At 35.6% G+C, this 19,612-nt stretch overlaps 1 protein-coding gene across 3 annotated transcripts in view; it reads left to right on the top strand.

The window, feature by feature from the left end:
• Positions 1 to 19,612, top strand: part of Actn (alpha actinin) — a 163,174-nt gene that overhangs the window by 126,047 nt on the left and 17,515 nt on the right. For all 3 annotated transcript variants that reach the window (XM_089092000.1, XM_089091999.1, XM_089091998.1), the window contains 4 exons: positions 7,965 to 8,072; positions 11,648 to 11,776; positions 15,798 to 15,882; positions 19,323 to 19,554. In XM_089092000.1, the coding sequence (XP_088948126.1) occupies positions 7,965 to 8,072; positions 11,648 to 11,776; positions 15,798 to 15,882; positions 19,323 to 19,554 (554 nt within the window). The remainder of the gene's footprint in view (positions 1 to 7,964; positions 8,073 to 11,647; positions 11,777 to 15,797; positions 15,883 to 19,322; positions 19,555 to 19,612) is intronic.

Consider the following 19,612-nt stretch of genomic DNA (forward strand, 5'->3'; position numbering starts at 1 on the left):
AAGCCTTACTGGGCCACGGCTAATACACAATACACTTCAAAAGTAATAAATGAAAACACCCTTATTATAAACAAAAATAAATCTAAAGAAAATAATCTCTATTCTCCATGCCCAGTCTAATAAACCTTCCCAAATTCTTTATCCCTAGAACATTTCTATCTCTTAATATATTACCCACCCATTCCTCCCTTTCGAACCACCCCGGAAAAATTTGCTCTCTCAAACCTCTTTCATTCCTTACATAAACCTAAAACGTGAATTAAATAATCATTTTCGTCCCCACACATCGGACAAAAATAACCTACTCAGTTTCTTTTATCGCTTTCGTCTGAGATGCTGCAATGGTGTCAACTGCGGAGGGGGAACAGGGGAGGATATGCTATATTTTGATAAATATCATTTTAGCGTGGTATTTTATTGAAAAATTCCATTTTTCGTTACCTTTGTTTGAGAAACTGAAAAAATTATAAAATTTTCTCCCCTCCCTCCCCCTTGATATTGAAAAATAAATTTTACCTCTCTCTCAATTTTTGCTAATTGACGCCACTTAGATGCTCCGAGTTCTGGTAGAAAATACACCTGTAGCACTGTACGTGCTAACGGCGGTGAACATTTCACCACCACTATCTTCTTGACGTTCTTTTATTATCAGTTTGGTAAATTATTATCAATTACTTATTGCAATTTTTTACGTTTTTAGTAGTTGCCGATAGATTGTTAACTGATATTATATACTTTGAGTTAATTAAATATATTTGTTTATGCAGAAATTGTAAATTTATAAGGTTCACATGCTGGCACTTTTCAATGGTAAGATACATCTTTCTTATACCGTATTTGAGCAGACTAAGTCAATGAATGTAATGTAATAAATTGAATGAGATTAATTACATTGTTGCGAAGAATTAATCACATTAATGGAATTAATTTAAAATTCGTTTTATATATTTACTATTCAATGTAATTATTAATTATTATTAATTATAATGGGTTTGCTTAACGTAATTAATTCCTAATTTATTGAATTACAATAAGTTTACATTCAAAACTGTAAGTCAATTAACAATCGGCAGTTATTTTGGAATTATTAGTGGTTTTTGATTGGTGGTTTACTGAAGACATATACTTTTGGGCAATGTAAAATTAAGTGGTAACATTTTGCATCTAGGAAATGTAAAATAAAAACTTAAAAATTTCTGTTTGCAATAGTAGCCTATATCTTTCTTAAATTCTAGTAGTCTAGGAGTCAAATAGTCTTACATTTTTGACTTATATTTTTGTTAAAGTCAAAACCATGTTTGTAGGTGGGTGTAGCTGGTTTATTCCCCTAAAAAAGGATGAGGTGGAGACAAAAATAGTTTTTACCAATATAACACACATTATTTTGAAATAAATGATCAAAACTTTGCACAGCATTTTCAAGAAGTTCACCACTGTAGTGCTTCATAAAGAACGGAACAAAGAACGATAAGAACAGACCGTTTCGATGCCTTTCGGGTGAAGGACGAAAGAATTGGAATAACGAAGCGAGGACTCACCTATGTGTTTTTGGCCCACTGATTTGGGTTCCGAGGACGAAAGAATTGGCATAAAGAAGTAAGGAATCACCTTTGTGTTTTGGCCGACTGATTTAGGGTTCTGAGGATGAAAGAATTGGCATAACGAAGTAAGGACTCGCCTATGTGTTTTTGGCCGACTGATTTGGGGTTCCGAGGACGAAAGAATTGGCATAACGAAGTAAGGATTCACCTTTGTGTTTTTGGCCCGCTGATTTCGGGTTTCTAAAAGCCCGGGAAAATTTTGCGATGGGCATCAGAGTTTAGGCATTCTTTTCCAAAACGAGTGGAAGATGGTGGCGCCTGTCAGATAGCTTCTGAAGCCTCAGTGTCTGCTTGCTGTCCTCATAAGATGTGCAATTTGCCTCTATAATAATTGGCACGCCCCCCTTCGGAATAACGGCCGTATTTATCAAAAGTTTTGGAAACCCTAACTTATTGCCATATTTGCCTGAAGTATTTTAGCCCCCTCTTTATTGGACATGTCATAACTTATTGTCTGTTTGTGTGTCGGAAGAAAGAAGGGTTATTACTCCACATATTTTTTACTTCATTCATTCAGAATGAAGTATAGAAAGAAAAAGCTGAAAATGTAGGAGCTGTAAGAAACATACCACAGATACTGGGGACAATCTTGAAATATGTATCTGAATCTGAAAATTGAATTTTTTGAAAGACATGACAAAAATTCACTTAGCTGGAATTTTCGTATTGTCTTTTCCAGTTTTTCCTCGTAGTACAAACCAAGTAAAAGTACCTAATTTATTTCAACTAAGTCACGATAATTATTATGTAATTTACCATAGAAAAATTCAAACATAGAGAAGAATTGCTTAGCCTATTGTCTTTTTTTCCAAAAGTGTTTTATTTCCTCTGTTTTATTGGAATCGTGTCGGTATGTTTGGCAAGGAATCTGTTTTTGATGCCACCTTAAAATGTCCTAGATTTTCCTTCATGTGCCAAGTATTCCTTGGAGTTGAGCCGTAGATTAGAAATAGAATCTTGGAATCGAGTAGAGGCCACCTCGGCAAATATTTATACACTGTCAGGAGACTGGAACGATGAGTCATGTGTGATAATGGAATTATTAAAGAGCAATTATGTCTAAAGATACTGATTATAAAGAAACAGGATATGTTAAAATACCCTACACACACGCACACACACATATATATATATATATATATATATATATATATATATATATATATATATATATATATATATATATATATATATATATATATATATATATATATATATATATATATATCCCAATTTTCCGAGCATGTGTCTCGATTTGTATTTTCCTCGGCGAATAATTTTACAATATAAGGAGACTGAGCGATGAGTCATTTGTTATAATTGAATAATTAGTGAATATTATGTCTCAAATGAAAAGATGTTTAAAAGCTGGCAGTTTTTCTCGTATTTCAATCTTTTTTCTAGAATTTATAGGGGGGGGGGGTGTCAAATAAACCTTAATAAGTATCGCTAAGAATTAATCACTATATATATATGGCTCTTATTTAGAGGCAATAATTTTTTAGATATATTATGGACCTTTTGAAGAAAGCACTAATAAACTCTGAAAACAACTTTAAAACAATAATAAATATTCACTAATCCTAGTTTAAATATTTCCACTATGTTTTACAGTCAAACTACCCTTTTCTTCTCGCTGCTTGATTACCGTTTTCCGTTAAACAAAAAATAACGAAAAAAAGAGTACTGCTTTTGTAAAATGTAATGGTACTGTATAGACTGGGTTATATATTGCTCAGTAATATATAGACTGGGCTATATATATTAGAGCAAAGTGCCTTTAGGAATGAGTTAAGTAAGTATTTATGGTTGATTTAAGGTAGTTCTCACAATTTTTTAGGGTTTCCTTCAAATCTTGTTTTTCAATAATGTTTGGGATTGAGATAGCGTATGAATGTATGTATGTACAAATTTATTGTCCATCATGAATGTAAAATACAACACTGATGGAGTATAAAGAAAGAAAAGGGAAAGATACAGATAAATTCTGACAAATATAAACAAAACCAAAACAAAGAAGAATTGACAGGAAATAAAGAAAAAGAAAAAAAAAATACAAATAAGGGCAGTTATATGTAAGAACAAACTCATTATCAACGAAGGACAATTTCAGAGGTGCTTTCACCAATAATCTGCCTCAGATATCTCTCATTTCTTTTCTGCACCGCGGACACTGGACTAGCAACTCCATACCGCGAGGATAGGGGGCCTTTGTTAGTCGAGAGAGGCAGCCGTAGCAAATATTTCGCATACTTGTAGAAACACTTCCGTATACCCTTATTTCTGAAGCATTAAGAAGAGACCAAAATGGTGCAAGGGCAAGTAGATGCGGAACAGCAAATGCATTATGAACGCTAGCTTAGATACGGCGGTTAAATTTGAACTTTAGCGCAACTAGTAAACCATACGTATTCCTAGATTTTCCGGCAAAAAAATCTTTCAAAAGTTGACGCGTGGCGCGAAGATATGATCCAATCGGTACACGAAGATACGTTAGTGCATCTTGTGCTTTAATAACAGGTTCACCTAACTGAACATTTGTCGGGCAATCTGAACGGTAATTGAACACCAGGAACTCAGTCTTACTCTCATCAAATCGGAGACCCATATGTTTATACTCCCTATCGAGAATTCGAAAATTTTCCTCAATTCCAAAAGCTGTTCTACTAATATCAAGGATGTCATCAGCATAATTAGCTAGAGAAACATCAATACCTTTAAATCTAAATGTGATTAGAACGTTCTGTTGTGGCACAATGACAGTATTATTAAACAGGGGTGGAGAAGTAATAGCGCCCTGTCTAATACCGTTTTTTTCTTGGAATTGCAGGAGTGAGTCCAACCGTACTAGGTGAGATGGTGACCTTATTTCTGGCATTTAGCTTTTTATACGTACCACGCATCGATTTGATTACAGAAATATTAATTCCACGCTTATAAGCAGTCAACAAGATATGCGAATGTATACAGGTGTCGAAAGCTAACACAGTAAAATATACTAGTTCATTATTTTCATTAGCATGTAGAAGTAAATTAGCAATCAAATGCTGAGCATGGTCGCGGTCTACTCCTTTCTTGAAGCCGAATTGGTTATCTGGTGTATAACACTTATCAGATGTCTCGTTAATAATTAGTAACTCAACATTTTTGCACAAAACCGGTGACACCGTAATTGGCCTAAAAGAAGAACACTGGTCCGAGGGTTTTCTCCTTTTAATACCGGGGCTATTGCTCCAGTAGTGAACAAATCAGGAACTATACCACAACAGAATATCATCTGAAAGAGTAAGGTCCCCTCTCAATCAGGAGAGGGGACCCACATCTTAGGTGCTTTGCACAGAAACCATCAACGCCACGAGAAGTTTTCTTTTGTAGCTTAGAAATGCACTCAGTAAATGCAAATCGAATAACAATAAAACTGATCTCATCAATTGATTGGCCTAGGCAACCATCAAGCTTCCTTTTATATTGATTTGACAATGATGGATCAGGCTCAGTTGTTTTCAGGCGAATTTCATTTACCAAACCTTGCCGTGGCATACCGCACTCCCAGACATGAAACCAGAATTTTGATTTAGCACAAGAATCAACGAGGTCAGGGTTACTTGACCAACCATGCTTCTCAGTTCCAAGACGTACTCTTCGTATGGGTAAACTAGCACGCTCGGCAGAGCGTAGAGCGTGAACGATCTCTGCACAGTAATTATTCAGCAATATTTGCTTCTCTGCGAAGGTTAATGGGCTTTTTGAGAAAGTAGATAAAACGGCACTTTGATCTTTTTCAAAATAGAATCATTAACAGCCCGGTATGTAAACATCTACACAAGCCCAGTCAGTGGTTTCATGCCATTTACTATCATTGTCAGGACTCGGATCGTTCTGTACAATAAGTTGAACAGGGAATATATTACTGATAGGCATATGGTCTGAGGTTTGGAAAGTGGAAATAAGTGAGGATCCTGAACCTGGTTTTACGTTCGGGGAACACATGCAAAAGTCTAGAGAAGATGTATTGCCAGAGTTATGGATATATGTGAAACCTCGGGCATTCTCGACCTCCAAGAGCTGAAGGCACATACTACTCAGAACATTTGCACGACTGCTACTGTCGTCAAAAAGATTACAATTCATATCACCAGCAAGGATTACTGCTAGGTTTTGCACTCCACAATCAGACACGAGGGAACTGACTAGGCGGCAAGCTTGATCAAATTGTCTTTCTGGTGCAGCATTCCGGTAATCAGTGGATAAATACACTGAGACCACCACATAATTCTGAATTTTGACTGCCGTAAAATAGTCACTGTCGGGAAAGTGTTCGGGCATGAGGGCACTTCTAGCAAGAATAGCAATACCTCCACTCGGCCGACCAGCCCCGGAGTCCCGTTTCCTCAACTATTACCAAATCATCTTTTGTATTTTTAACGACTTAGTTTTTTACCTTTTTTAATTAGTTGTAATGTTTTCCTTCTCATCAATTTTGTTCCCTTTTTCATTTCCGTTGAAAAAAACTCCTTGGGATCTCTATCGACGAATGTTTTTTTGTAACTGACCCTTTTCTTTTTGCCATTAATTCTGTTCCCTTTTTTGTACTTTGACGATGTAATTTTGTGTGTATAATAACAGCGCATAAATTCAACAAATCGCCAGTCGGGTCTCCATAATTGTAAATATTCAGAAGAGCAAAACAAAAACCTACAACTTTTTATTTCACCCCCGATAACTGTTAAACAAAAAAGAACCGGTACCTGAAATCAATACATATCAATCCGTTTTGTTTTATGGTTGTCCGAGGGGAAATAAAAAAGCTGTGAGGTTTTTTTTCTGCTCTTCTGAAAATTTACAATTATGGAGATACGTCCTTTTGATACCCGACTGACGAAATACTTCCTTCCATCTAATGTTGTACAAAGTACTCACTGACACATGTAAAGTATGCTACGAATAAGAATTTTACTCTGTAAACCGTGTTTTACACGAGTATCCTTTTTTTGGTGCTTTTTGCTTTCAATTCAATTCAATTTATTAAGTACTACAATAGACACATAAATACACTTAAGCGCTAGAGGTCCCAAGAAGCATAGCTTGTAGAGGACCTCCTATCATCACAAAATCCACACAAAACAAATCAGGGAAGGAAAAAAAATACAACAATATCTCAAAAATATAAACACAATGCGAGAAAAATCAACAAAAAAAAACAACAAAAAACAAACAACTGCTACACAATAACCTTTGACTTAATTTTATCCAAACTGAAAATTTGGATAAATTTTATCCAAACTGTAATTTATTAAAATTCCAACCATTAATAATATTATTAAACAACGGGGTTTGAATCTAATTCAAAATAATAATAGAGAATAAAATAAAAAAAAACTATATAAAGTAAAGCGGAAAAAAAATATAAAGCAAAATGAATGAAGAAATAAAGAAAAAAAAAACGAAATCTAATATCTTTCGAAAATATATTAGTCTAAATCACCATAAACATCAACCCTTGTTTCAACCCTTGAATAACCTATCTAAACCCTCTGTGGAGATAAAATAAAATGCGAGGAATGTGAAGAAAAACCACAAAAAAGAAACTCCTTAACGGAAACACGCGTAGAGTTTTAACATAAATATAAAAACGAACATTATATGCTGACTTGCTTATGATTGTAAACCAAGCAATTTAAATATATGTTTTCGTATTTTGCTATTCTACCATTATTATAAATACTATTATTTTTTATATTATCAGCATGAGGTTGTTTTTATATGAAGATGTGGGGACAGGGGAATATTTACTAGGGGAAAGAAACCCAAAAATTTGGATTTTGGGAGGGGGTGGTTACTTAATTTGATTAGTTTTCACTTACCTTTTTGTAAATTTTTGTAGCGAATACAAGTCATACTAACCCCGCAAACGCGTATTTCAAAGTAGTAGATTTGTAATTTTTAGCTTTTTTGTCAAAATTTATAATACATAGTTAAAACTATTAGTTTCAATAGCTTTTGGTGATTGTTTATAACATTGTGGTATCACAAGAGTCGAGAGAGTGGTTGTTTTGGGCGTTTTCAGTAGCTAGTTGTATAACGATATCTTAAATAAACATTATTAAATAAACATACTTAAATAACAGTATCTGAGTACGATTTCATTTGCCTTTTTAAGGCAAGGCTGGTCAAGTGATGTCAGAGACGACGACCAATTAATATGTGCCCTCTACGGGGTGGGACGGACACTGCCCCAGGTCGGTCCACTGTGATTGGTTACCAATTTTGACGTCACTTGGCAAACTTCGCCTGAAAAAGGCGAATGAAGCGACGGTTTTCCTTATTGATTTTAATGATTTATTTGATTTTTTTCCATTTTAGCCTTTCAATAATTGGCTAGATGGTGCTCGTGAGGACCTAGTTGATATGTTTATTGTCCATACAATGGAAGAAATCCAAGGATTAATTGAAGCCCATGAACAGTTCAAGGTAAGAAATAATAAATTCTTCGAAACAAATGGGCAATCTTTTTAGGATTACCTAGTCTATTAAGCCCATGTCAGAGCCCGACCATATATTTTTTTTCGGTTAATGGCAACCCTGATCTTAAGAAATATATCTCCAAAGGAATATACGACAATGGATTAAAGAGAAAAAAAAGAACAAAATTAGTAATTACAAACATTAATTACAAAATAAGGAATTAATAATAAATACCCTTAACCCTTTGCTAGATACTTCTACAAAAAACTAAAGAAAATTCAATTAACAAAAAAATGGCCATCTAGCGTTGCCTTTTACAGAGTCATTAGTTTTCTATATTTTTTTGTTTTGTTTTTTTCCAGATCCACTATATATGGAAGGGTTATCGTAGAAACTTCAGAGGGGACTTCTTCGATTCGAATTTGAAAGTCCTTGTGCCCTTCTAAGAGTAAAGAAAAATAGGGGGGCAACCGGTCCCTCCCCTCTTGCCCTCCGGTCCCTGGCCAGACCTCCTGTACTCTCCAAAGACATTCGATCAAAAGTTTGAGATAGCCTCTCTGTTTAGAATGGTCAGAAGGTCCAATAAATATGCCTCTAGAGATGACATCACCCTGACAGGGCCTGGGGCAAGGATTGTAAATGATAATGGAAATATGTTTTATAATGGAAAAGGAGGCTTAAGGGCAATATCTCAGGAACGGATAAGAGTATTAAGTTAAATCTGTCAGGGAATGTTGAAGGGGATGTCAAACTAAATAAAAAGACATTGTGCGCATCCAGGTTGTTAAAAGTGCATATCTGCAAAGCCTTAGGAACGGCCAGCGGTATTAAGATGGAACTACACTAAAGTCCCAGATATGAAAGAGGATGGGTAATATTCATCTTTTTCTTAAGAGGCTACACGTGAACTATAGTAAATGTAGCCTCTTAAGAAAAAGATGAGGATTACCACCCCCTCCCTCTCTTATCTGGGACCTTAATGTAAAATGTCTGGCTTGCAAATAGAATGTTAATGTTGTCTCCTTGTATAACTATGCATATGGATAAGTTATAGTCTTCTATCGAAGTGCTACCTCTTTGCCTCTCAAAAAACCAAACCAAAAAAAAAAAAGAAAAACAGAAATAGTTGGACCCCTCTTGGAACAAAATTCTCCTTGTGTACCTCTTTTATAACCATAGACTATACATTGGAGTGAGAAAACTTATCAGGAACTAACAGTGGTAGGGTGGCATGGGTACCGTTAGGAGGCGATACCTCTCCCCTCCTAAAAGATAAAGTCATTACAAACGTATAAAAGAGGAAAATGAAAAATATTCCCCTTTAAATCATGTAAAAAATAAAGTTCTGGGTAGCACTCCTCTAAGTTTCATAATTTACTTAATGAGTATTTGTTCTAAGGAAATTGGTAATCCAGAAACTGAATTCTTTCCATGAAAGTGTTTTTACTTGCATGCTTCAGTAAAAAAAAAATCTATGCCCAATTTTTTTTTTTAGATAATATCAGCAGTGGTAGCAAACAAATGGCATGTTTAGCTGAAAAAAGACACTGAAAAGCAAGTAATACTGCTCAACAAAAAAGAAGATAAAAATTCTAAATTTAGGATTAATAAACGGGAACTTTCTCAATCTCTTTATAAAAGGTTTAAGACAATAACATGCTTCAGCTTTCCAAGATCAAAACGTAAGCCTTATAAAATTAAATTATAAGCAGTTTTAAGCTAGGCTACTTCTATCGCTACTACTAATAACTCAATGCAACACCAAGCCGTCTAAGCCCAATACAATTGCGCACGCTTTCCCACCGCCTCAATCTTATTCTTCGTTTAGCTTCAGATGGATCCCCAAAAAAGCGCGATCTTTGGTAACCTGCCATTTTTCATCCGGTAATTCTGGCCTAACCATTTTAACTATGTTCACCATAGCCCTAGAAAATGGTCCGACCATAATTGTGTTATGGGTTTTTGTTTTATATATCGTCAGTCAAACGAGTATCTATGACTATCCTTACACTATTTTACTCGAAAACATTCTGCCAATCCATCTCATCCTTTTGAATCGCCCTTGTTTCAAAACCATAGTTGAATAAGGCCAAAGCCCTGGCCTATAATATTCTAACCTTAGTTTGTAGTCCTATATTCCTTTGCTTCCAAATTTTTTGTTAACTGTGAAAAAAAAAAACACCCCGAACTTTCGCTATTCTAGTCTTACCTCTTTACTGCATCCAAAAATTTTACCAATAATATTTTTGCCAATAAAATTTACCAATTATTCGTAATTTTCTATAAATTAGGAGTAAATACATTTTTTTTTTTTTTAGCAATTATTACATTAGCAGTAATTTTTACCTAAATCTTTACCAATGCTACCCAGGCAAGTGAAGCAATCCCCTTGATCAGTTTTCCTGCTCGCTAGCGTCACTTTCATTCTTATTTATTCCTGGTCTATGTGATTTGGTCTTCTGAATAAATTTGCATCCTGAAGTATCAAAATCTCTAGAAATTCATTCATTTTGCTAATATTTTATCTAGAATATCTGCATAATTTAACTTCACATTTGATTCCATGGTTTTCCCTAGCCTTTGCCTTTTTCATGAGGACAAAGTCCATCAAAATGATCCGTATCAACGGAAATAGGACACAACCTTGCGTAACTCCTGATTCTGCACCAAACCTTGCTTCTAACCTTGCTTCTTATCTAAAACGCGGCAAAAGTTTGCTCGTATACAGGAATAATCACTTTAATATCCTTTTCTGGCATCATGGTTGCAGCGATAGACGCAACCCAGTAAAGAGCTAAATCTAGCTCCTAGTAATTGAAAATTTAAAAACGCGTAAAAAAAACTGTCAAGTGAGTAAGAATTTCTGATTCAGAAGTGGTAGCTATCATTTCAATTAATGAAGTCATATCGAAATGAAAACTGAACTGTCCATAACCGAAAAATTCATTTTGGTGAATTATAGCTCTCCATCTTGAGCAAATAAAAACAACACTTTTTCGCATCGGACGCAATGATGTGTCTCTTTTTTTAATTCTTTTTTTCGTCATCACTAGTGGGGCACTAGAACATCACTAAGCCGCATATGAAAGCTATTTTTTATAGCTGCGTGCTTTTTACAAGCAGTAAAACATAGTATTAAAATAAAATATTTGACAAAAACTGCATCTTCATATACAACTTGGTTTTACACGCGTGTACAATACAAGAATAAGATATTTTATAAAGTTTTTCAGCTGAGTCAAGCGCCTGTTCATAATTTATGAAACTGAGGACTAAAGGGGTTTGATGATTCAGATACTTCTCAATAATTGATTTAGAGTGAAAACTTGGTCAACCCTCCTCTCCTCTTCCTAAAACAATACTTTTCTTTTCTTAAGACTTTACAGCATTTCTTAGTCCATCAGTATCACCATGCTAATTAATTTTAGTTTGTTAATTCATTGCTAATTAATTAATTACCTTTTTTGAAATGCTAGGTTGTATGGAAATAGTAGCAAGTCCTAAGGTTTGAACCTTATTTATTGCTGTCCTTATCCTCTTCAACTTGTTATCTCTCTTATGACTTATGTTTGTTCTACTAGGCGACACTTGGAGAAGCAGATAAGGAGCATTTATCAATTGTCGGACTTTATCAACAAGTTCAACAAATTGCGCAGCAACACTCTATTCCTGGAGGATTGGACAACCCCTACACATCCTTGACCTCTAAGGTAAGACTCAGTGCTTGACCTAGCTTTGAAACTCAAATGGGATTCGTTCGACAAAAGCGAAGATAATGAAGATAAAAAAAAAAAATGAGAAGCCATCCAAGGGGGTTTTTAATCAGTGAAAGATCTAAAACAACTTCTGTAAAACGTTCTCGGTAAGTTTGACGTTGCTACGTTCTTAAACGACGCTGGTTATGCCTGACGATTGACAAAAATAAAATAAACGAGGAAAAATAAATTAATTGATAAACTAAACGAGGGTGATTCCAGTAAAGTGTCACCCTCGTTCGGGTTCTTAATTGTTTTTTCCCTCTTTATCTTCTTTGTCAAACGTCGTGTATTGCCAGTTGGGCTCTAGAACGTCTTAATGTCATTATTGGAGCTAATTAGATCAAAGGAGCCTCATTGCTCTGAAGCATGGCGCTCCGAAAAGTGGTTAAAGATTTGCTAGGTGTTTTCCACAGAAATTGCCTATGAATTGTTCTGGTTGCCCGGCTGACAGACCGCATTTCAAACAGTAGGCTGTACGAAAACTCTGGTTTAATCCTGCTTTCTAGGGCTATAATGAAAGAAAGATTGAGATGGCTAGGGCATGTTCTGCGGATGAAGGATGATATTTTGCTGAAGATTGTCCTTTTCGGCCAAACGTCTAGGGCGTAAACGGAAAACAGATCGTCCTCGGTTGGGGCGGGAGGATGTCGTAACGAAAGATTTAAGTGAAATGAGAGCTTCCTGGGAGGTTGTAACGAGGGAGGTTTTGATTAGATTGGGATGAAGGAGGAGCGTGCGTAGCTGTGTTGGCCTCAGGTGGCTTGGTGCTGCGGTGAGTTGTTAGTAGTAGTAGCCTCAAGACTTGCTCCCTATCTCTGCTATGAGCAGCATGGGAGGGGTATTCCAAAATTACGCGTAATTTCTGTCAATAAGTTAATATCGACCGTTTTGTAGGACTCTTAACATGTTATGCTAGTTGTAGCTTATTACATAGGAAATTCAATGAAAGTGAGAGCAGAATCAGCTAAAAAGCGTCCAGAATTCCATTATGGAATTCTTCATGGAATATCCATTAGAGGATTCAAAATTCTCTCCATTGTGGAATCGTATTTCATCACAAATGTGTCCCAGTACATTCTTCACGCGTTACAAAAAAAGAGCTGTGATAAAATTTTCTTGGAAATTACATCCACATTATAGCCCAAACCTAGCTCCATCTGAGATTTGTTTATTACCAAAGCTCAAAGAACAGTGAAAGGCATCCGTTTTGATAACAATGATGAAACGAAACATGCAACAAAATATGGCTGGTAAAAGGGTCTAAAACCGTGATTCCTAAGGTGGGGGAAGGCAATATTTTGGTGGGTCATGGGCAGGTCGTATACCTTTCAGCTGACTACACTTTAGAGTCTTAATTTTGAAGAAAAAAAAATTGATGTCAATAACATTACATTTAAATGCATTTAAAGAGGAAAAGAGACATAATAGTGTTGCAATGATGTTATACATTGCATAAAATGTGTTGTATTCAGACAATATTTTTTCATTAGTATGAAATAGCCTAGAGAACAACCCCAAAAAAATACAGGTGAATACACGTAAAATTCTTGAATAACAAAATTTAAATATCTCGAGGAGGGTATCAGAATTTTAGAAATGGCCAGTTGTGGCATGGCCCAAAATCGGAAGGAACCACTGGTCTAAAAGGATGGAAGCACCGTTTGGAGAAATGTAACAACTTTGACGGAGGTTATATTGGAAAATAGATTCATTCCATTATAAAAATTAGAAAAGAATTACAAAATTCCTCGTGTTTTTTGAACGTCCCTTGTATATTAAAATTTTTCTTTTACAGTTTTCTCTAAAAAAAAAAATGAGCTGGTCGGTCTTACCTCATATCGTCCAATTTACAAAAGGTTTAAAAGTTTTATTTCCGTTAGTTTTTCAAAATTGTATTATTAAGATGTTTGGCTTCTTGAATAGAGCTTACTCAAATCGTTGACCGTTTTAAAAATTTCATTTAATGCTAATAAGGTCAAAGAACCTTTAACAGATTGTGAAATAAAAAAAAATAATGCTTCATACTGAATTCACACGTGGAACTTACCTTAAACCAATGGGAAAAGGATGTCATTGCGATTAATCAACCATATATTTCTGGAAACGAACGAAAAAATGATTTGTTCAATTATATAGCTCATAATACAAATTTTCTTTGGATTTTGTTTTCTTTTTCGTAATCCAATGGAAGAAATGTTTTTTTTTTAAGCTTGTTTGTACATTTTAACGTGTTTGAAATCAGGAAAGGCAAACAAATGCTATTAGCTTAGTTTTCTTGTAACGATTTGGGGGGCGGGGAAGGGTGTGGTCAACTTTGGTTTTAAAGAAAAGCAACTTTGGTGTTCAATCCAAAGTATATAATTTTTAACAAAAAAAGAAAATTAAAATTTTTTGTCCAATTTATTGATTTTGTAGTGGACGTTTTAATAGGATTCCTAAAAGTCATTATGTAAAAAAAAAGTCCAAAAATCCATTATTCAACAACTTGCGCTGTAAAAGAAATAGATATAGCATTTTAATTCACAATACAAGTTTGCCCCATAAACCCTTCCTAAACTCAATTCTGGTATTAATTTCCAAATAATTTAAATTTCGACATAAAAAAGAAAATAAAAATATACGGCTACATAACGCAGTGTGCTGAATGTATGCCATTATATAATGTGGGTTTTTTTGGACCAGTGCCAGACTTAAATTACCAAGGGCATCCAAATAAAAACATTGCTTGCCCCTTGACTCATCTTAAGTCCTATCCTAAAAAAACATGATTTTCTAAGATTTTACTTTCGCTTGTTTCAAATTATGGAGCTCTTAGGGTTGTACCACATTTGTGTCAGTGTCGCCAATCCTGAAAATAAATAAGCAAGACTAATTGATTAAACTTCTAAGCACGTTTCGATTCGTAAAATTAACAATCCGTTAATTACTGGAGGTAATTAACAATCAAAGAAAAGGCTACACCTTCTTTGCTGTTCGGTGCCAACAGTGGCGGTTGTTGCCTCTCTTGCGTCCGGGGTAAAAACTTGATTAGCCCCCCCCCCCCCCTTTCCTGTCTCCGAAAAACTTTCAAGACAAATTTTAACAAAATTTTCATTTATTAACAAAAATTGACTACAAAATATCCCCCAAAAAACACAAAAATTAATGTTCACCGTAAATATCCCCCCTAAAACCGCATCTCTGTGCCATATGGTTTTCGCTTCTTTTGACTGACTTTTGTTTTGCCCACTACAACCAGCAGAATGTGCAGAATATGACACAATACTGTCCACTACCGCATAGCAGAATATGAAGCTCTTTTCAATTGAAAATTATGTTCCTGATTTTTCCTATTTTTTAAGATGCATTTGGCTTTGTATCGTTCCACCTAACCAATTCAAACTGTTAGATTTCATTTCACTGTCATTGGTATTTCAAAAAAAAAGAGGTGAAAGCCAAAGATAGCTATTGAATACAAATTAAAAACTTCATTGCTATGGGAATCAACCAGATAATTTTTCTTATTTACTTTTATATTTTAACTTAAAAATTTTAAATGTTGTATTTGATCATTTTATTTTTATATTTATATTTTTTTTAATTGCTTATACATTTGAAATTCGTAAAGTTAAAAAAGCCGGAAAAACCCGCAGACGAAACAACTATGATTATTTTACTAAATATTGAACAAGTTGGAACCTAAGTCGTATTCTAGGAAGGTCGCTATCTAGAATTTGATTGTTTTGGGGGTTGCCCCTTTTTATTTCCTCTTATTTTCTATTTTTCTTCTTCTTTGGTCGAATAGAAGGAAATACAATTAACTTGTCAAAGAAGACAAGCATGACAAAACCTGATCCCAAGGGGATTTGAAGATTCCTAGTTTAGGAATAATAAGAACTTCTAATTCTGCGAAAGGGTCAGTAGTAATTTGTGCGGCTGTAAGATGATATGTTCAGTTCAGTGTTTTTTAATTACATTTCTATTATCACTTTAGGATATATCCTCTAAATGGGGTGATGTGAAGAACTTGGTTCCTCAAAGAGATGGCACTCTTCAGGCTGAGCTGAGAAAGCAACAGAGTAAGTAAATAATCTGTTCATCTCTCTCTCTCTCTCTCTCTCTCTCTCTCTCTCTCTCTCTCTCTCTCTCTCTCTCTCTCTCTCTCTCTCTCTCTCGTTTTTTCTCTCTCTCTCTCTTTTTATCTCTCACTTTTGCTCTTTCTTCTGTCTCTCTCTCCCTTCCCCTTCTCTCTCTTCTCTTTTTCTCCACACCAATTTTTTGTTCTAGATGATAGTAACTTATATGTTTTAAAGGAGGGTTATGTTCAAGGCTCACGAGATTTTTCACTCAAAGTTAAAAACAAAGGAGATTCTTTGAAACTTCACAGTATTTGGAGTAATCGATTTTGTTGAAGCTTGAAAGACATTCCTGTTTAAGCAAGACACAATTTTTACTTGAAAATGAAGCTTTTGAGCAACTGCGCTTGGACTCCGCTAGAATTTGGGGGAATTGCTGAGTGAAATGGACGCTGGATTGTTTCGATCCCCTTCCCCTCGTGGAAGAATCACGAAGTATTGGTTCTAAATCGGCTTTGTTGAAATCCCCTTCATCAGAAGAATTTGTCGAACCCCCCCCCCCCCCCCTCCTGAGGGTTGGAGCCATCAGGTGTGGTTAATGTTCTACCCATTTTGAATTCGACAAAATTGTTCTCGTTTTGAGGCGAAAAGTCTTCTGAAGATAAGAGCAGGCTTAAAGCTGAAATTGCCTAGTCTTAATTAAGAATTGGGTATTTTCATAACTTCGTTTTTTTTTTTCTTTATGCCATGAAAGTGTTTGTTGTGTTAGCCGTTTATTCCGTTTGTCTTTATCTCTTTGACATCACAAAGAATGAAATTTTAGGAAATTCTTGGGGGATGGATCTAGTTTACAGAGACCAGTTTCTAAAAAGAAGTTCGTTCTTCATTTGACTGGCGAGGTTCAGTGAGGGCAGTGAGGTGCGGTTCAGTTAGGGCAAAGTTCGTTCTTCATTTGACTGGCGAGGTTCAGTGAGGGCAAAATCTCGACGAAGGATGATCACCGTTTGATGCGCCTTCCTTCTGTTTGTTTTCAAATCTTCATTTCACTGGCGAGGTTCAGTGAGGGCAGTGAGGCGAGGTTTAGTGAGGGCAAAGTTCGTTCTTCATTTGACTGGCGAGGTTCAGTGAGGGCAAAATCTCGACGAAGGATGATCACCGTTTGATGCGCCTTCCTTCTGTTTGTTTTCAAATCTTCATTTCACTGGCGAGGTTCAGTGAGGGCAGTGAGGCGAGGTTTAGTGAGGGCAAAGTTCGTTCTTCATTTGACTGGCGAGGTTCAGTGACGGCAAAATCTCGTCGAAGGATGATCACCGTTTGATGCGCCTTCCTTCTGTTTGTTTTCAAATCTTCATTTGACTGGTGAGGTTCAGTGAGGGCAAAGTTCGTTCTTCATTTGACTGGCGAGGTTCAGTGAGGGCAAAATCTCGACGAAGGATGATCACCGTTTGATGTGCCTTCCTTCTGTTTGTTTTCAAATCTTCATTTGACTGGTGAGGTTCAGTGAGGGCAGTGAGGCGAGGTTCAGTGAGGGCAAAGTTCGTTCTTCATTTGACTGCCGAGGTTCAGTGAGGGCAAAATCTTGACGAAGGATGATCACCGTTTGATGCGCCTTCCTTCTGTTTGTAATGATTTTTTTTTGCAAGAAGTTGAAAAAACTTTCTGAATTCAAACTATCACGTGACGTTCAGAGATGTCGTCGAAGTCACTGGAATTGACCGAGGAACAGTGCGTCCCATCCTTACCCAAGAGTTGGAGATGTCGAAGCTTTGTCTGAAGATGTTTCCCAAAAATTTGTCTATCAAACAAAAGGAAAAGTGTTTGCGTGTTTGTCAAGACTGACTGGAGAATTCAGACACCTTTCAAAATATAATTGCGGGCAACAAAACATAGATTCATTAGTTCGATCCTGAGACTAAAATACAGAGCATGTAATGGTAAAAAAAAGCAACAGGTGAGCCATGGAGGAAAAAAAAGCAGAATGTAAAAAAAAAAAAATCCAGGCCATGCTGATGGTTTTTATTTAGACTCACGTGGAATTATGCTCCAAAAATTTCGTAGGGTCATACAGTTAACTTTTCTTATTAACTCACTGTTTTGAAATGACTGTGTGAAAGAATTCCTAGAAAGAGACTCGAGCTTTGGCAAGATCAGCCGTGGATGCTTCATCATGATAACGCGCCCTCATACAGCCATTATCGCCAAGTAGATTTTACCAAAACGGCCACAATGGCCTTTGAACCCCTTCTCCCCTACTCACTAGATTTGGTCCCCTTTGACATTTTCTATTCCCAAAAATTAAAGAAAATTGAAAGGGATCCTTTTTCAGACTTTAGAGGCCATTAAATAATTGATATTGGAGGTGTGTCAAGGGTAACAGAGGAAAAGTTTCGTGGGTGCTTTGAAGGCTGGAGAAGGGCGAATGAGAAGTACCTTACAGACCAGGGGGAGCGCTTTGAAGGATCCAATATTTAATCACATAATTTGTTTCAATATTTTTTTTAATTGGTCTTCAAACTTTATAGTCATATGTGGTAAGAACCTCGTATTTATATTTTATTTACTTGTTATCAGGATTATGGACTGTATATTTATAGTATATAATAATCATGAAAATTATTGAATATAATCGACTTCACTGTTAAGCTCCGAGCTTCCACTTTTCCCAAACTTTTTGGGATTTTCCTGAATTTCCCGAAAGAAATTGGGGCTCTCCGAAATCTCCCCGAAGATTTAAGTGTTTATGGTAACGTACAAATTTTTATTTACGAGACTAATTTCTTGGGAGATATCAGAAAACCCAATTTTCACTCGATGAAATCCGGGAAATTCAGGGATACTGAAGGCACTAATTAGGCTCTCGAGAATTTGGTTACTTTTCTGTTACCTATCTCATACAAATTAAAGGTTACTTTCAATTAAATTAATTAATTATTTTCATTCAATATATTCATTTTGATTTCAAGTTTTATCATTTAAATTTTATTACAAATTTTTATTTACGAAACTAATTTCCGGGGAGATTTCAGAAAACCCAATTTTCACTTGATGAAATCTGGGAAATTCAGGGATACTGAAGGCACTGATTAGGCTCTCGAGAAATAGGTTACTTTTCTGTTACTTAAACTCTCATAAAAATTAAAGTTTACTTTCAATTAAATTAATTAATTATTTCATTTAATATATTCATTTTGATTTTAACTTTTATCATTTAAATTTTATTACAAATTTTTACTTCTATTTTAATTTGTTTATTTAATTTAATAATTGTTGGGGGTATTTTGGAGAGCCCAGTTTCTGTCGGAAAATTTAGAAGAATCCCAAAAAGTTTGGATAGTGGAAGCTCCAGTTCTAACAGTGATATTGAGAGTTAAATCTCTTTATCACCCTCTGCAACTCTACTATCACCTCATTCGCCGTCAGTAAGTTTGGCCTCATTTTTGTAGACAACGAAATGATGCGTCGTCAATTTGCTGAGAAGGCCAATAACATTGGGCCATGGATTGAAGCTCAAATGGACGCAGTGGGAGGCATTGCTATGGGAATGCAAGGTGCTCTGGAGGACCAATTGAATCGTCTTAAAGACTATGAACAGAATGTCATTGCCTACAAAGGGCATATGGATGAACTGGAGAAAATACACCAGGGAATACAAGAGGGCATGATTTTTGAAAACAGGTTTGTTTATTTTATTAAGGTTTAAGCTAAAATTATCATTTACGTGCTGAGTTTTAAT

Source organism: Artemia sp. Qi Xiang Cuo, chromosome 7 (assembly GCF_049724085.1).
Source record: "Artemia sp. Qi Xiang Cuo chromosome 7, ASM4972408v1, whole genome shotgun sequence".
NCBI classification, from domain to species: domain Eukaryota; kingdom Metazoa; phylum Arthropoda; class Branchiopoda; order Anostraca; family Artemiidae; genus Artemia; species Artemia sp. Qi Xiang Cuo.